We start from the raw sequence: 17,574 nt of genomic DNA on the forward strand, positions 1-17,574 counted from the left end.
TTACAGTTTAGTAAAGATGAAATGTTCTAGAGAAGTCATCTTTCCATCCACCTTCTCTGTGATGATTTTAAATATACAGAAGAGTTCATAATGATCTCTACCCTTTTTCACTTAAAATTGAAAATTTTCAAATGTTCAATGCAGGCATGGTTTTTCTCTATTACCTTATTGCTTAGAAGAACTTAATTGCAAAAGTACAGGCAATATAAATCAGTATTTAAATTATATATTACATGTTTATTATGGGTGCAAATTTTTAAAATTTACATTTTATGAAAATTCAGATTATTTACAATTTTTGAAAGATAAACTTGTATGTTCTAATTTACAGTCTAATGTAGTAACAATTTATAAAAATTCAGATCCTTTAGAGTTGTGTTCACAAATTAATTTTCTTAGGAGGCAGCTACAAGGGACATTGCTGTATACACAAGCAAGAACCAGCTTGCTACATAAGTTTTTTTTTTATTTTAAATCAGATAGCTACACATACTTTTTACATTGTTTTTGAGTTTCTTTACAAAATGTCTATATAAACTTGTATGGCTTCAAAATTGTAACCTGCACCCAAAGCAAATGTATGAAAAACACCAGAATGAAGGCTAGCTTAAAAGTGCTGAAACATTAACTACTTCATTTATCTTAGAAATTAATGTAATACTTGATTAAAAATAGCAATAATAGATTTGGGGTTTCATTAATAAAATATTGTTGTGTTAATCAGTTTGATTGTAAAACAGGTTACAATTAAAATTCCAATAAAAAGACCATCATTTTATGTAAATTTATCATCAATAAGATTAGCAAAATATAGGAGCCAAATATATTCTTCCAATCAAATCTACAGTACACTACGTCCTTAGCACTAACAATGAAACTCTCACTGGCAAAAGTGTGTAGAGTACATGACAATTTATGCAGCTTCTACAAAGGCATAATTTCTTGTAAAGCTTCAGCAGACCAATTCATTATTGGCTTTGCATGAATTAACTCAAGCATGTTTTACTGTTTTCATAGAGAATTTGAAATACATACTGGTATGCTAAATGTTCATTTGAAATTGCCAAATGCAGGTTATTGAATTATTTTGCCCCGATGCTTATCATTTCAACATTACAAAAAAATCTTGGTAATACAAATACATAGAAAATTTTCTAAATTAGTGACTTGCTTAAAAAAACTGTTACTGATGTGTCAATTCCCTGTGCTTAGGCTGTAGCAAGCAGATTAGATTACAATACAAATATTAAAATTGGTAGCTATAAAAAAATGAACACATGACAGGATTTGTCATCCTGCAGCCATAAAATATTCTTTACAATGTCTCCTGAAGTACTATGTGTACATTCACATCACACATCCCCAAAACCACTCAAAGTCTGAAGACTTATAGGCAAAGCAAAGAGTAATGCTGTTTGCTTTTAGAAGTTTGTTTTTCCTAGCCTCACTGATTTTTCAGATTCTCCTCTTTGGTGACATTAAAATTAGTTAATTAAAAAGTTTCCGAGTACTGCATGATGCAGCTCCCTTTACTAAAACCACATCTAATTGCAATTATTCATCGAGGAAACAATTCAGTGTTTTAAATTTCTTTTAAAACAAACTACAGTTTTTGCAAACCTGCCTTCTAAATAAATTGCAGTAAAAACAATTTTTATAAAGTTCTGTGCACAATACAAATGCCATGCTTTCTTGATGAAGAGCCAAACTTTGAAAAAGGAAGTGAGGCACATGAGTATCAAATTGGATAGGCACAGGCATTTTTAAAAGGCACAAAAGTTATGCAATTAATATAAAAATAAATTAAATCTACTGCATTAACTCAAACAATAACAAGGCCCAAAAAATTTTACTAATGGCAGAAGTAAATCTCTGCTGTGTTTTGCAATTTGTAACACATTGCACTTAGTTAAAAAAAACCCTATATGAAACAACTTAAATTTTAATAATATATGATACATGGGCATCAAGTTATTTTTATACATCTCTAACTCAGCTGTTCTTGTGGTATGAATGGAAAGAAGAACTACACAAGACATAGCCTCTATCTTTATAAACTGTCAATTAAAAGCTGGCAATAAAGAATCTGAAAAATGAGTATTACTTATGAAAAGCTCAAATATTTCTTACTAGATCCCCTATATTTTAGGTTTAATGTTTACAGTACAACATAAAATTTCATACTTCTATTACAACTGTGGATTACTATTTTGACTTCATCTATATAAAGTTACTAATTTTTCAACAAATTTTCCCAAGTATTGCAGTTGATCATTTACAGACAGTGTTGAAGTTAACTTCAGTGCTATTGTAAAGTAATAAAAGGTTTTCAAAATGACTCTTAAAAGTGCATTTACTTTCTGTAGTTTAGCCTCAAAGTAAGTCAATATTTTTAAAAATTAATGCATGTTAAACTAGTGTTTGAAAAATAGAGAGGGCAGAGTTCCTATCGTCACAAGTGTTTCTTGCACTCCTGATCCAATGACTTTCACAGGTACATCAACAGTCTGCCATATACCGTCCTGAAAAACAAAGGTAAATTTTTTGCAGTCAATAGATAAGCCAGATTTTGTAAATATTTTCCTTGGAGCAGTCTGAATAACTGTGGAAAAACAAACTGACTTGTCAGAAGTGTTTCAATAAAGAGTAACTATTTATACATCACTCATTTAACAGTTTCATATTTTAGAATTTAACACTAGAGAATATATAACATTAATTTGAATATATAAGCATGTCAATGCCTTACCAGTGGCAAATCTCTTCTTAAGAAGAGAAAGCCGATAGCCAGTGCCTACGAGTTCCACATCTGCTCCTGAAAGGGTGCTTCCTTCACTGATGAATTGCACTGCAAGTGTTGCTGGTTTACTGGGTCCTCCTGAAAGCTCAAATTTTGCCCTGAGGGATCCAGAACCTATAAAACAACAAAACTGAGAAGGTGATTGCTTTGCAAAAACAAAAGGATCTCTCCAAATTTTTAGTAGTGAAACTAATATGGTGACCTCTGACATCTATTCCCAGTGGCAGTCTATATACTATATACACTTTCAAAAGAGGTAAGAGTACAAGTCTGTTTTATCCAATAGTCTGCAAGATTATCCAAAATGTGGGTATCAGCCTGGTAGTCACTTACTAATCTGACTGGTCCCTATAATCATTTATACTTCCTGGTCTCTAAGTACTTACTACCATCTATCTTGTGGTAGATAGCATCTGATTGATAGATAGGAGACACTATCTGCCTTTCACTAGCAGAACATTTAAGATGTTCCATATCTGGATGAAAGTACATGAGCAAAAACATTGGAAGAAATGCAGTTCTACAGTAATGCACCCAGAGGAAAGAAATGACTATGTTTCCATTAAAGACAAGGTCTGATTAAATAATTCTCACAAATTTCAGTTGATTTTTTCAGAGACAGTGGTGAAGTGGTATCACTTTGATAGTATTATAAAGCAATAATAGTTTAAAATTACTTTAAATACATTTCTGTAGGCAATGAAAGGCATATTTAAAATCCCCACATTGCTACTACTTTTTAGTTTTAAAACGGGTCTTTTCTTGCTCTTGCAAAGTGTGCTGGGAAAATGAGACTTAAATAAAAATTAATGGAATAATTTTACTTTAAAACAGCTTGCTATTCCTACCAATAAGAACTGCTAAATTACAAGGAAAGTCAGTAAGAGAAATGGTACTGAGCTAAAAGCAGGAACTAAAAGATAATTGTTTCACGCAGTAGCTTGTTCTTCATAAATTTAGCTTAAGTTCAACTTAATTTCTTCAGTAGGTCTGCCTTATTCAGTAAACTGGAGATTCTTTCTACTCTAACTATGGAAAGTCATATATTCAAGTGCTTTGAAAGCTTGTTCTGTGTTTTATCTCTCTCCAGCTGACAGATCACATAATATGTTGGACAATAAAAAGCCCCCTTAAATTTTATCATGCTGTCCACTAGGAGAAGAGACTTGAAGACACTTGTCCTGACATTTGACAGTGTTTGTGCAACTTCTCCCTTTGCTTCTGGAAGTTCAAGATCAGCACAATATTGCCTCCTCCTGAACTGGGAGTACTATACATGTTTATACTCAAAGAAAAGGGGAGGAAAAGATGGTAGAAAGAGAAGGAATACAGCAGAAGCAGTGGGATATGTCCAAGTTTGCTTGTGAGTACAAGATACAAACTGAATCACTAGCAGTCAATTCTGTGCTGTTCTGCAGCTGTAAAATTCCTCTTCATCTGGCTGCATTTGTGTTTCAGTATGATTTTTCCTTCTAAAAGAAGTCACAAAGTTCAGAAAAGAGAGAGCGAAAAGAAAAGGAAGAGGGCTAATCCAGTGTAGTGAAGACAAATGGCAAAGAACTGTGAGGTTAGTGAAAGACAAAGTACACCAGACTAGAGCAATCACCTGTGTTCAATAAACTCTCTCTGATTTTGTTTCAGTGATAACTACAACTTTGCAGCCTTTGCAGAATAGAAGTTGTCTTCTCTTTCCATGCTTGTGGTTTCTATATGAAACCAGTCACATTTACAGGCAAATCTGTAATTTCACAATCCTCTTCACTAAATTCTTAAGAGGACTAAAGGCCTTTCCTTTACATTAGCAGTTCATTTCTCCACAGAGGCTTTGAGGATGAAATGTTTTAGCTGCTGTACTACTTCACAAAAACACTGCACCTGCAGAGACTGCAGGGGTTGTGACATCAACTACAGCTCAGAGAATGGCACTGGGCAGTGGACAACTATTGGTACCTTATGCAATATTGTATAAATTACCATTCTGAGCAGATGTGCATAGATGAAGTCTTTCCTTGGAGTCATTATGGTCAAAACCAAGACTCAAAATGTTGGTCAAAAATAATATATCTAAACTCAGGACTTTTGGATTTTTTTTTACCCCCAGTTATTCCACTTACCTCCTTCTAATGTATTTAAATTATCTGTGTGGAAAGACACAGATATTAAACCTATTTTCATTTGAATAGCTGCTCACTTCCAAATTGCATGACCGCAAAAATTTCTTATCCTATCTAAACTGTATTTTAGAACTAATAACTGTTTCCAGGGTACTTCATTATTTTCCCTAATAATTAAATTTATTAAATATTAAATTTTGACATCTCACTCATAATGGAATCTCTCAGGAGGCAATTAATTGAAAAGAAGGTGAACTAGTAAACAGATGACAGCATAATAAAATGTGTAAAAAGGAACAAAGAGGGCATAGAGGCTAAAATAATCACCTGTTTACTGATAAAAATTGTCTGTACAAGAAAGCAAAACAAAAGAGTTCAACTTGCCTCCATTCTCAGACTTCTCTGAAATGCTAGATATTTTCCAACATGCTTTCATCTGGTCTGCATTCCTGTAAGAGAATGGTAGGTTAGTTAGAAACTACTGGGTTTAGAACTTCATTTCCCTTGATTTACAATGGTATATTACAAACATCTTTAAATGGAAGCCCATAAAAATATTTGCATATTTTAAGGTAAGTCTGTGGAAAACTACAGGAGGAAAGGACAAGGGTGTGTCTGCATCACTCCAGAGCAGTGAGCTCTGAGGAACACACTCCATTACACATTTTACACAGTAATTTTTTACACATTTAACACTGTCCTGTGTCCCCACCTATGGCTCCAAAATTCAAACCCCTCTGCAGTCTTAATGGGTAAGTTACTCCGGAAGCAGTCCGGAAGCTATGCCTTGATGCTTCATGATGAAGGTAGAATGGGGAGCAATGCTGACTGTTCTCCCCTAAGTGAGAGTCCTGAGAGCATGAATTCTATTCCATTTCCATTCTAGTAAAACTAGCTGGCATCAGCAACACTGTTTAAGCTAACTTCAGACACTGTAAAGGGCAGAAAGGGTACCAAGAGTTGACAGGGCATTTTAACTCCTGGAGGAGTTTCTAGCAGTTGCATTAAAGGAAAGTCAACAACTTAAAGCTGTGAGCAGCATGAAGTGCTGACAGGTTTGAAATTCCTCTTGCCATTCATGTAGCAGAATTTAAATGCTCACATAAGTAGCACATATGGTGGCATTTACTCACAGGAAGTCAAGCAATAGAGACCTTTTTTCCTAAAAAAAGACCAAAACCCCACCACGCAATCCACTAGATGGAACAAATACTATACCTGCCTGGGACATAACTGAATTTTTTTCCTTTAGTCAGCTTGCCAGGCTCAAAATTCTGGGTCTTGAAAGTTGCCTACATGAATTCACTAATGCAACTGTCCCTAAGCCTTCCCAGCTAACACTGCGTGTTCTGGATGGGTGTTCCTGCTTTCACTCCAGCTTCATTACAGTGGGTTTGTGGAAGAAGTTTAGGCAGGGAGACTAGCTTCACCACAGTGTAGTAGTGTTGTTCAGATAGGATACTAAACATGTTGTTCAAAACAAGCTTACAGTATGGTTAAAAGTACTGTTTCTTTTAAATACCAAGTCAAGAAGGGTTCAATCCTGTAAGGAATTTTTTCCACTTAAAACTATATTACTACATTGTCCAATAAACGCCTGTAACTGTATTGCCTCCAGAAACATCAGAATCTACCCAAATAAATGCATAATGTTTATTTTTCTTTTAAACCTTGCTCTGTAAGGTAAACTGATCTATAAGAAATAAGGTTAACAAAGCCTAACTTTCTTCAACTTGGTCTTCTTTGCCCTTTTCACATTAAAAAGACCATTTTGGGAATAAATAGTCCAGGACTTATGTTACAGCTGGACAAGTATGTACATGCTGCACAGGCACAGTGATTGAATTCTGCTCACATTTGCTCCAGGGCTGTATTACTCTGCCTAGTCTCACTACCATCCGCTTGTTTCCACAAACTTGTAACATAATTTCCTACTATTTATGTCAGACTTTGAAGTGCTACTGTAAATGCAGGCTCAGAAGGTGGTGGCAGGTAGCTGCTAGTCTAATAATCTGCATGACACTTAAATTGTGGGATAGTGCTACCTGGCTTATGGAGAGCTCCTCAGTTACTCAGATTTGTTTTAAAACTATTTCCATTAGAAGTTAATTTTTATGTTAGAACTATCAGGAAATTTTTAAAAAACCTGCCTTTCTGCTACTTTTTCTATATAATCCCCTTATAAGAATACACTGTTACACACAGAGAGAAAATACTTTTTAACCACTTCCAATTCCTGTATTAAAATTGTCTATTCTATCAGACAAAAGAAAGCAAACATTGGAAAATTCAAAAAGGTTTGTATTATTACACACTTGGGATGGGTACTCACTGACTGTTTCAGTTTATGTGAACTGGAGGCACATGATCTCTGTTTTAGACCACAAAATATCTAGACATTTGATACTACACATTTTGCTATTTCTTCCTGTGAAATTTTTCAGGCTGTGACACTAAAGAATGCACTGAAATGTATCTGAAAAAATACTGAAAAGAATTAATATTACCATTTTGCAGGGGGAAGTGACTGCATGTTTATTACTCCTCCATCTACCGGTACCACAACCTGGACATTAGACAGCATACTAGGCACATTCATCGACTCTGGATTGTATTTATAATCCACTCTCACATCAGTAGTGCTAGCATCACATTTCCAGTAAGTTGCAAGATTCAATGGAGTGGACTGTATGCCATTTGAAGATACCTGTAAAAGAATAAACCATTGAAAACAATTAAGATATCCACCTTTTGGGCAGAATTTGGGGATGATGGTAATTAAGATAAGTCTCAATGCTGACAAAATATCAAGAGAACAACTGACCTCTTAATCACAGAATTTGGAAGACTGTTGCCTAAAGGAATTCCTGTTATTTTAATTTTAAATTAAAATACTTGAAGAAAAGGTTTGAACTCCCTCTGGCCTATGAGGCTCCTTCCTGCTCTTTTATAACTTTTTGTAAGGTTTGTTTTTGTTGTGTTCTGCCCTATGCAAGATGCATGCTTGCAGCAAAATGACTTCATCCTTCGCAGTTGTGTGCTGTGCCAATTCAGCTGCTTAACCAGGCAGCACCAGAGAACAATACCTGTCACTGTGGGGCAGCCAGCCAGCAGAATAGCTCTTCCCTCTTCAAAGCATTATTTTCCTGCTGCAGGAGGGCTGAATGCTGCTTCTGTAGCCGAGCTCATTCTACTGTGCTGATGCATCTCAACCACCTTCTCAATCTATTTGAGGAACCTCCTCTATCCTGATGCACACTCTTGCCTTTTTTGTCAGCCCAAAACCTTTTTCATCTGTCTGTGTTTCCACAGGCCAATGCCTCATTTTTACAAGAATACACAGTACTCATTTCAGCAAACCAAATGTCTTTTTTCCTCCCACTTTTCTCAAGAAATTTGTGTGCCTAACATGCTTTTTGCAGGTACAGTATGCCAGGATTTTAAACAACACTAGGCAGATATGGAAACTACAGGTATGAACAGCTGGACTATTTTCAGGGTTTTTTCAGAGTAATTTTCAGGATAATTTTCAGGGTTTTTTTGTTGTGCAGACAGTCATCTCAGATGTTCAAACATTTCAAGGCAGGTCTAGAAAATCTCTGTTCTCCCTCTGAGGTGAGTATGTCTTGAATATATTTTATTAACAGCCAGAACATCATCTCACTGATGCACCAAATGGCTGAAGTTGACAGACACCTCCTGGAGGCTGTCTGGTCCAGCCCTCCAGCTCACACAGGACCAGCTCTAGCAGGTTGCCTACGCTCCAGACAACTTCTGAACATTTCTAAGAATGGAGACTCCACTACCCCTCTAGGCAACCTGTGTCCAGTGCTCAGCCACTGTCACAAGAAAAATAGTGGTTCTGCCTGTTCAGAGGGAATTTCCTATGATTCAGCATGTGTCCATTGTCTCTGATTCTGACACTGGTCACCAGTGAAAACAGCTTAACTCTGTCCTCTCTGTGCCCTCTCTCAGGTATTTATACATATTGATGAGATTTCCCTGAATTTTCCCTTTTCCAGGCTCAGGAGTCCCAATACTCGTAGGTTTTCTTCATGGGACAGATACTCCAGCCCCACCATCATCTTCGTGGCCCTTTGCTGAACTCTATCCAGTCTCATTAGCAATGAACCCAGAACTGAACATAGCACCCCAGGTGTGGTGTTACTAGTGCCGAGTGGAAGGATCCCCTCATTTCACTTACTAGCAACACCTCGCCTAATGCAGCTCAGGAGACCACCCAGAAGACCATCTGCTGCCTTTGCACATGAGCAGCGAGTTGTTTTGGCTCATGTTCAACACGGTAACCCACAGAACCCTCAGGTCCTTTTCTGCCATGATAATTTCCACTTGGTTTCCCCAAGCGTGCTTCTTGCTGAACTTCATGAAGTTCCTCTCGGCCCATTTCTGCAGCCTGTTGAGCCCCCTTAGGAGGGCAAAATAATCCTCTGGTTTATCCCAAGGGCTATCCCCATTTGGTATCATCAGCAAACTTGCCAAGGATTCATACACTCCGTCCCATCATTCAAATCATTAATGAAGCTATTAAACTGTAAAATCAATATGCCCCCTGGGGGTCAGTTCACCTCAGTGTCTGCTCATCCAGCCTGTTCTTCACCAGCTTCTCTATACGGATTCTGTGGCAGGTGGTGTGGAAGGGCATCCTGAAGGCTGACCAGACAATATCTATCTACTGGTCTGCCCTCATCCATCATGACTTCAGGGGAAGTCATGTCACCACAGCAGTTTGTCAGCTTGGTCAAGCCTGACTCACACTCAGTAAATCCATTCTGACTACTGTTCTATTTCTCATTGTGGGAAATCAGAATGTCATACATTCTCAGATAAAATCACAGAATGGTTTGGGTTGGAAGGGACCTTAAAGATCATATAAGTTCCAAACCACCCTCATCATGGGCACAGACAACTTTCACTAGATAAGGCTGCTCATAGCCCTACCCAGTCTGGCCTTGAACACCGCCAGGGATAGATGGGGAATACAAAATATCTCTGGGCAACTTGCGCCAGTGACTCACCCCCCGCTGAGTAAAGAATTTTTTCTTAATATCTAATCTAAACCTACTCTCTTACAGCTGCAAACCAGAACATGCATTCAAATTTATCAGTGACAGCATCCAAAACGTAGGCAATTGCAAAATCAAAGACAGTATGAGTACAAATGACAAGAAGTTCCCATCAAATTTCTTAAAGGAGAATTTGACTTTTCAAAAAAGCAGTGTTTGAAGCTTGCTTGTAGGATTGACCTGAAGCATTAGTAAGCTGAAACAAACCCTGTATCTTAGGGAATGACAAGAAGCATAATGTGCTAAGCCGGGGCAGCGTTCTATGCATTGTCAGTAGAGATGAGGGATGATAGTTCACCTCCATGCTGGCAGACAAAGAATAATTCTTTCTATTTCGGAGTGTATATACATATATATAAAATATATGTATATGTATGAGTATATATATACTATATATACTACATATATATATATATTAAAATTTTCAAAAGGATAAAAGTGTTTACCTGATACTTTAGAACATCCACGTTGTAATAGGATGCAGATGGATTCTGCTCTGATAATTTCTTGAGGTAGACAGTTATAGCTTGCATGTTCATCCAAAAGTCTTTAGTACTGGAGTCACTTTGTGACTGATCACTACAAAGAAAGATCACTAATTAGGGGTGAAATATTACACCAGTCATTCAAGAATACGAGACATTTTAACCGTTTTTGGCAAAATATGCTTTTTCAGTATAATTCACCCTGTTAGATACATCTCTGCTAACATTTCAGTTATAAACTGTCATGTCAAACAGTGATTAAACTTAATTTTGTATGAATTATTCATTACATTAAATATGAACTAACAAGAGGAAATTAAATACAAAAGAATACATGCATATGGTTTGATTTATTATTTTAGTAATTAAAAAAGTACAGCATTAAAAAACATTTAGCTTTGTGTTGAAGTAATTTCTCCAATAAATGAAATAGAAACTACCCAATTTAAGTGGTTTTCTGCTAAAAAAAAATTCCAGCTTTTCTATTTTTTTAAGAATCAATATCTCCAAGTGCAATTTCAACAATTATCCTACTTGATCAGCAACCTTTTCTTCCTACAAATTCTTCCAAGCATGCTGCTACACATCTGAGAGATAGTTATGTAAAGAACCTGATTAATGTAATGATTCAGCTTTAAAATACACTAGTAGATGGCAAATGAGATTACATGAATCTCCTACTACTTGTTTTCCATTTAAGCCTACTATTTCATAATTAAGTTTTATCATTTATTACTACTGTAAAGAAATTATTTTTTAAATGCATATGAAAACACAGACATGTTTACAAATTATTTTTTATGGTTCCTGTTATACTCAGCACAAATTTTAAGTCTAGTAATCACTGAGATTTTTAATAGTGGCAGTGGAGAGAGAGAACTAAGCTGAACAACATTAATTCAGAAAATTAAATTACATGTAATTCAATCAACCAGACCGCAAAGAATTCTGATTGACAGACACAACAATTCTACAAATTATGTAGCTTACAATTATGTTAAAAAAAAATACAAAACCTGTATACAAGTTGTGCATTTGGAAGAATCTGCTCTAGTTTGCTTGTGTTTTTCACCCTGAAGCAGAGCACAGCAGGAGATGGGTTGCTGGTGAATACTTTAATAATCCCACTTGGGAATGATATTGTCATATCACCAGTAATCTTCACAATACATCTAGAAAAGAATAAAAAATCAGCTTCATTGCAACTCATTAACTGCCTAATTTTACAGCAATCAATTCATTAACTGCCTAATTTTACAGCAACTCCTGTAATTTCATGATCATATAAACAGAATTTAAAACAGAAAATCAATCTCAAATGAGGACAATGTGACTAGTACTGCCACTTTCAGCTTGGAAGTAAGATGAAATAAGAAATAAAAAAATTCAACTGCTTAAGCATACAGTAGTCTTGGATATTTTTCAAGCTTTGAAAACATGGCAATGGCTCTACCTAGGCAAGGCCTAAGTAGTATAGCAATGGATGTCACAGGGAACGAAGTGCTTTCAGCTGCACAAAATTACATGTAATACCTACCTGACAAGGATAAAAATCCTTGTCATTCTCTGTGCTGTCACTGAACACATTTGTGTAAAGCAGGTGTATATGAACTCCTGGCAGGATACAGCCATTATAGAGCAATAAGCCCCATTCATACCCAGGGAAAAAACCCCTTTTAATTCCCCTTCTAATGCATACTCATTCCCCTCCCCCAGTATGAAAAGCAGACCCATTGTCTTTTCTCATTGTAACTCAATACAAGCAACACAATTCGCTATTTAACTAACTTTGTGGGATCTGCTCCTTTAAAGTAGGCGTTAACAGATTCAGTAAGAGCTACTGCAACAGGCAAGGTGTCCTGGTTTCCAAGGCTGACAGGGCTGGGACCACGTGAAACACCTAGAATACATACAGTGTATAAATTTAATTTTCAAAAAGCTTAGTAGATTTCAGAATGGTTGATTACATCTGTAATTTTCACAAGAGTTTACACCAACATCACAGTCTCAATGGAGGTATTACTTGTAAAGTGTGTAGAAATAGATAAACATAGTACAGTACAATAGTACCACCAAAATGCTGCTCAGCAGCATAAGAACATAGGTATGACTATTGGTATGATATTATGTAAACAGACAGAAGGAAATACATGAGATAGAGGAACACTGCATTAAAATGGCTACTGGTGGGGGTGAAGTCAACAGGCCCAAAGCAAATTGACCAGAATGCTTTAAAAAAAAGATCCCTACTGTATGCTTTTTATATGGAAAAATGCATGATAAAATGGTCACAGAAATGCAAAGAATTCTCTTACAATAAAAATGAACTTAAATGCAAATTCATCAATATTACCCCACATAAGTGAATGGTTTAACATTCTTTTAACATTTTCAGCCAACAAACACTCCAATTACCAGGCAGAAATTGTTGGAGAAGTCTTCACTTGTTGCCTGCGCCGACACAACACAATTTCAATATAGAGCTATATCAACCAAGACCTCATTTGAAGGCTTTTTGAAATGCGCATATACAGCTGATGAAACAGGTTGTCATGGGATTTCATACTTCACAAATTTTCTACATGTGTATGGAATATTAAAGACAATACTGGAAGTTTCTTCTTTTTTTCTTAGCACAGTAGTGTAGTAGATAGCATCTTATGTTTTTTGTACCATGAAAAAATGGTCTGTATCACATAGTATTACCTATCACAAAGGAGGTACAGTCTTTATCTTTTCATAAGCAAATTGAAAAATTTCTTTCATACCACAAAGCAGAGACAAAATGCTTCGGTATAATATTGCCCATGGCAAATTAAACCTATTTACTCTAAGTGGCTGTCCTTTCTGAGCTCCTTCAGAAGTAAAAAGAAAGTTAGGACCTTGCTCTTCACAGAGCACCTAATATCTCATATTAGATCTTAAATTAAGAGATAAGTGAATGAAGTAGTGACAGAAAGACAGCCAAAGACAGGAGCTGGTCTAATTCTGCTACCTCATACCTCTCTCTCCATTATAATTTTGCACATAAGGTAGTAAAATGTTCAGAATGCTTCTCAATGCCATAAAAACATTTGTGCAACACTTAGGCCTCCTTAGATCCAAAAGATCTAGTCAAAAGTGTTGAAAATCAAAAATTCTTAAACTAACTAATTAGTATGATTCTGGCTAAAAACCACTGATTTATTCTTTTTTTCAGTAGGTTGTTTTTGTTTATTCTTTCAGACAATACATGGATCAAGATTCTGAAGTTTTTTCTGTCCCTGAAAACTACCAATAAAAAGCTGTGATTCTCAATAGTCTCAGGAATCCAGAATCCATTATTTCAAGAGGCAAATATACGATAAAATAATGAATTGTCAATTACTTGAAATTCTATTTGGTGAAGTACTGAACTCCAGAATTATTCTTCACTAAAACCAAAGTGTACCTTCAATGAATGTGACACTACAGTTGCTGAGCTGTTTTAATGTCTTTTTCTGCCAAGGAACAACAAACTATTGTAGAGCAAAAGGATTACCTTGTATACAGGTGTATCAATCATTTTAAAATCTTTTACTTAATGGCCTTATGTACATTTTTATAGCAATATTTAAAAAATTATGCAGAGTAATGCAAACATATTCTTTATTTCATATTGGTAAAAGACAAACACTGTTTGCTTGACTGAAAAGTGAAATTTATCAGAAAAAATAACATGCTTTTAACTTTTTTTCAGGGAACACCAAAGCAAATATGTATGTATATACATTTCTCTGAGACCTATTTGGGGAATCACAAATGAGATCACTTCTCTTTTCTTTACTCTGCTCCCACTGTTCATCGCCCTTTGACTCAAAAATCTATGCATTCTCCTAGAAACCAATAAACTGAAAAATAAATAAATTACTATTCATTCAACAAGGCCTAGTGCTGGGTCCTGCCCTTGGGTCACACCAAGCCCACAGTGCCTCAGGCTGGGGCAGAGTGGCTGCAAAGCTGCCCCAGGAAAAGGACCTGGGGGTGCTGGTGACAGCAGCTGAACATGAGCCAGCAGTGCCCAGGTGGCCAAGAAGGCCAATGGCATCCTGGCCTGTGCCAGCAATAGTGTGGCCAGCAGGAGCAGGACAGGGATTGACACCCTGTACTTGGCACAGGTGAGGCCACACCTTGACTGCTGTGTCCAGTTTTGGGCCCCTCAATTCAAGGAAGACATTTTGGTGCTGGAGCACATCCAGAGAAGGGGAATGGAGCAAGGCAAGCATCTGGAGAATAAGTCATATGAGAAACAGCTGAAGGAGCTCAGTACATTTTGCCTGGACAAAAGGAGTGATAAGAGGGGGCCTTATCACTCTCTACAACTGCCTGAAAGAGGGTGTATCAAGGTAGGGGACAATCTCTTCTCCCAGGCAATCAGCAACAGGAGAAGTCAAAATGGCCTCAAGCTGTGCCAGGGGAGATCCAGGCTGGACAACAGCAAGAATTTTTTCACTTAGCACAGGCTACCCAGGGAGGTGGTGGAGTCATGATCCCTGGAGGTGTTCAAGAAATGACTGGAGTGCTTAGTGTTTTTGTTTAATTGACAAGGCGGTGATCGTTCAACGACTGGACTTGATGATCTCGGCAGTCTTTTCCCATCCTTCATGATTCTGTCATTCTGTCATATAAAACAAACATAACTGCTTGTCCTGATGCTGAAAGTCAGCAGTTTTGAAAATCAACAGTTTTGTTGCCTTGCTGCTGAGAGTACAATTCAATGCAGCAACATTCAGCTTCAGGGTTTTCTACACCTGTTGTGAGGTCTCAGACAGAAGGGAAGTGACAGAGATGCATGAAGGTATGCTAACTTCATTTCAGACTGCAGTCCAGATCAAAGCTCCAGGTCTATCACCTTTGGTATTGACGGCAAACCTGGCTTAAATGCCCGGCTACCTGTCTCAGCCTGATCACCACTACTAGCTCCTGAGCTGTGCTGACAGAAGAACTAGTAACATAACCATGCAAACAGTTGCACTGACACCTTCAAAGTGCAGACCAAAACTGCAGAACAAAAGACTCCATCACTGGTCATAAAAAGGACGGCTGAATAAAGCTGATCAAATGATTTTAGTTCAGTTTAGGAACAAAGATCCAGACAGTTTTAACACTGGCAAAAGAGCTGTCATGAAAATAAAATTTATTTGAAAAAGTACAGTCGTTATTATGTCTGTCTTCTAAGATCCATATTATATGTAAATATAGAAACATTCTCCTAACGTGTTAGGAGAATTAGGATTATCAAAGTAAAAATACATTCACTTTACTTGAAAGAAAGTAGTAATGACAAACTGAAGAACCAAGGCCAAGTTTCAGCTTGTTTATGGAACAGGGAAATGGATAGACAGAAGACAGCATTATATAAAAGTGTTTACATCACGTTTTGGTCATTTCAGCAACATACAACTTGTTATGTACTTGAGATGTCAAGCAACTTGTATGTGCCAGATACCAGAAATATCCAGGAAAACTTGTTTCAAATGAAACACAATTTTATTAGATGTAGTATATTAGGATGATTAGTTAAGACATAAATGTGCTTTGAGTACAATACCTGGCAGTGTCTCACAATGCTTTTCAATTGCAGGAAGATTTCGAATCAAAAGATCATTGTCTATTACAGTTAAATGAAACAAAACATTGCAAGAAAACAAAATATTTCAAGCAAAAATAGATGCTAAAAATTAATATTAAAAATATTTTGCAAATTAAATTTAGGCAAAAAGCACAAAAGAAGCACTAAATTACGCATGCCTTAAAGTTCACTCGGAAGAAGATAATCAGAGTCAATTCTCCATTATTCAGAACAAATGGGGTAAGGGGAACACTGGATTGTGCAAAAGTTAAAAGAATACAGAATGTATTGCAAACTATTCTCATGCCCCAAAGTATTTCATCTTTTTGTACTGCCCTTCCCATTTTCCCAGGACTATTTAATTCATAGTCAGTGCAGATGGAACTGGCCTTATCTATTTTTCCTAGGCCAGAATAATAACCAGATCAAGCTTCACTGTCAGCACACACCTCCTTACCTCCTGCCTCACCTCATGATTTCACTCTGCCACTGTTTCCAACAACACACATACATACCTCCCCAGAGCTGGGGGATATTGATGCTCTTGCCACCAATTTTTGGTTCCTTGACACCAGAGCTCAGACCGGAGGATGTGAGCCTGGATAGACTCTGGCAACCAAAATATTGTTGTGTTTCTGCAATGCTTCTCAGCATTTGTGAAACTGGTGGATACTGAACTGTAAGAGCTAAGGTTGGGCAGAACTTAGTAGCCTTGCTTCTGCACAGGGTGGAAATGACTCCACTGCAGAACTCCCACTAGATGCTGCACAGATGCTCTTCAGAGCTGCTGAGCCTGAGTGAGGAATCCTTGCCATCAATAACATTTGCAGATAACTAAATGATAACTTGATAACTTGATTTAACTTGTGACTAAAGGTGTTACTGTGTCAGAAATTAAACAGTTCAATACTGTTAAATAAACAAGTTAAAATGTCTTAAGCCCTGCCCTTCCCAAACTAACAAAAATCCCCAATTAACTAAAAAAGCCCCTCTGTCTCCTTTTGATTTATGATAATCAAATATCAAACTGAAGTGCCTTCCTTTAAAAACAAAAAAAACCCTCTGAAATTAGTGACAACACATGAAGACTTTCCTTTCCGTCTTGATCTTTGTTTAATTGTTTGTTTTGCTTTTACTGCTTAGCTTATATTCTTAACTAACTTGCACAAAAATAAGCTTTAGAACATAAAAGAACTCAGTTCTGTGAACATTTGTATTCATTCAAATTTTTCAGTATCCCTAAGTATTTCCGCACCTATACAATAACATCTTCTGAACAAATATATGATAACATGTTGTACTTGATGGCCATACAAGCATACCAAATAAGAAGATTTCCCTAAAGAACATGCCATAACTGGGTCTATGGTCTAATCTCATTTAATCTACTTTCCTCTGTCTCAGTGTCATTTAGAAGCAGACAATGCAAAGAATGCTTGAAGTACCTGGACTCGCATATGAAAGAACTAACTCCAATAAATGTTTCTTGCAGCAGGTGCAG

At 36.7% G+C, this 17,574-nt stretch overlaps 1 protein-coding gene across 3 annotated transcripts in view; it reads right to left on the bottom strand.

Moving 5' to 3' along the window:
• Positions 1–216: 216 nt before the first annotated feature.
• Positions 217–17,574, bottom strand: part of FCHO2 (FCH and mu domain containing endocytic adaptor 2) — a 74,294-nt gene continuing 56,936 nt past the window's right edge. For 2 of the 3 annotated variants that reach the window (XM_031062997.1, XM_031062996.1), the window contains 7 exons: positions 12,272–12,383; positions 11,500–11,655; positions 10,445–10,577; positions 7,422–7,621; positions 5,299–5,363; positions 2,750–2,914; positions 450–2,522 (listed from right to left, as the gene is read on the bottom strand). In XM_031062997.1, the coding sequence (XP_030918857.1) occupies positions 2,500–2,522; positions 2,750–2,914; positions 5,299–5,363; positions 7,422–7,621; positions 10,445–10,577; positions 11,500–11,655; positions 12,272–12,383 (854 nt within the window). In that variant the 3' untranslated portion in view covers positions 450–2,499. Of the gene's footprint in view, positions 2,523–2,749; positions 2,915–5,298; positions 5,364–7,421; positions 7,622–10,444; positions 10,578–11,499; positions 11,656–12,271; positions 12,384–17,574 lie in introns of all 3 variants that reach the window. The other variant, XM_031062995.1, reaches the window with a different exon arrangement.

This window comes from Geospiza fortis, unplaced genomic scaffold (assembly GCF_000277835.1).
Source record: "Geospiza fortis unplaced genomic scaffold, GeoFor_1.0 scaffold246, whole genome shotgun sequence".
NCBI classification, from domain to species: Eukaryota; Metazoa; Chordata; class Aves; order Passeriformes; family Thraupidae; genus Geospiza; species Geospiza fortis.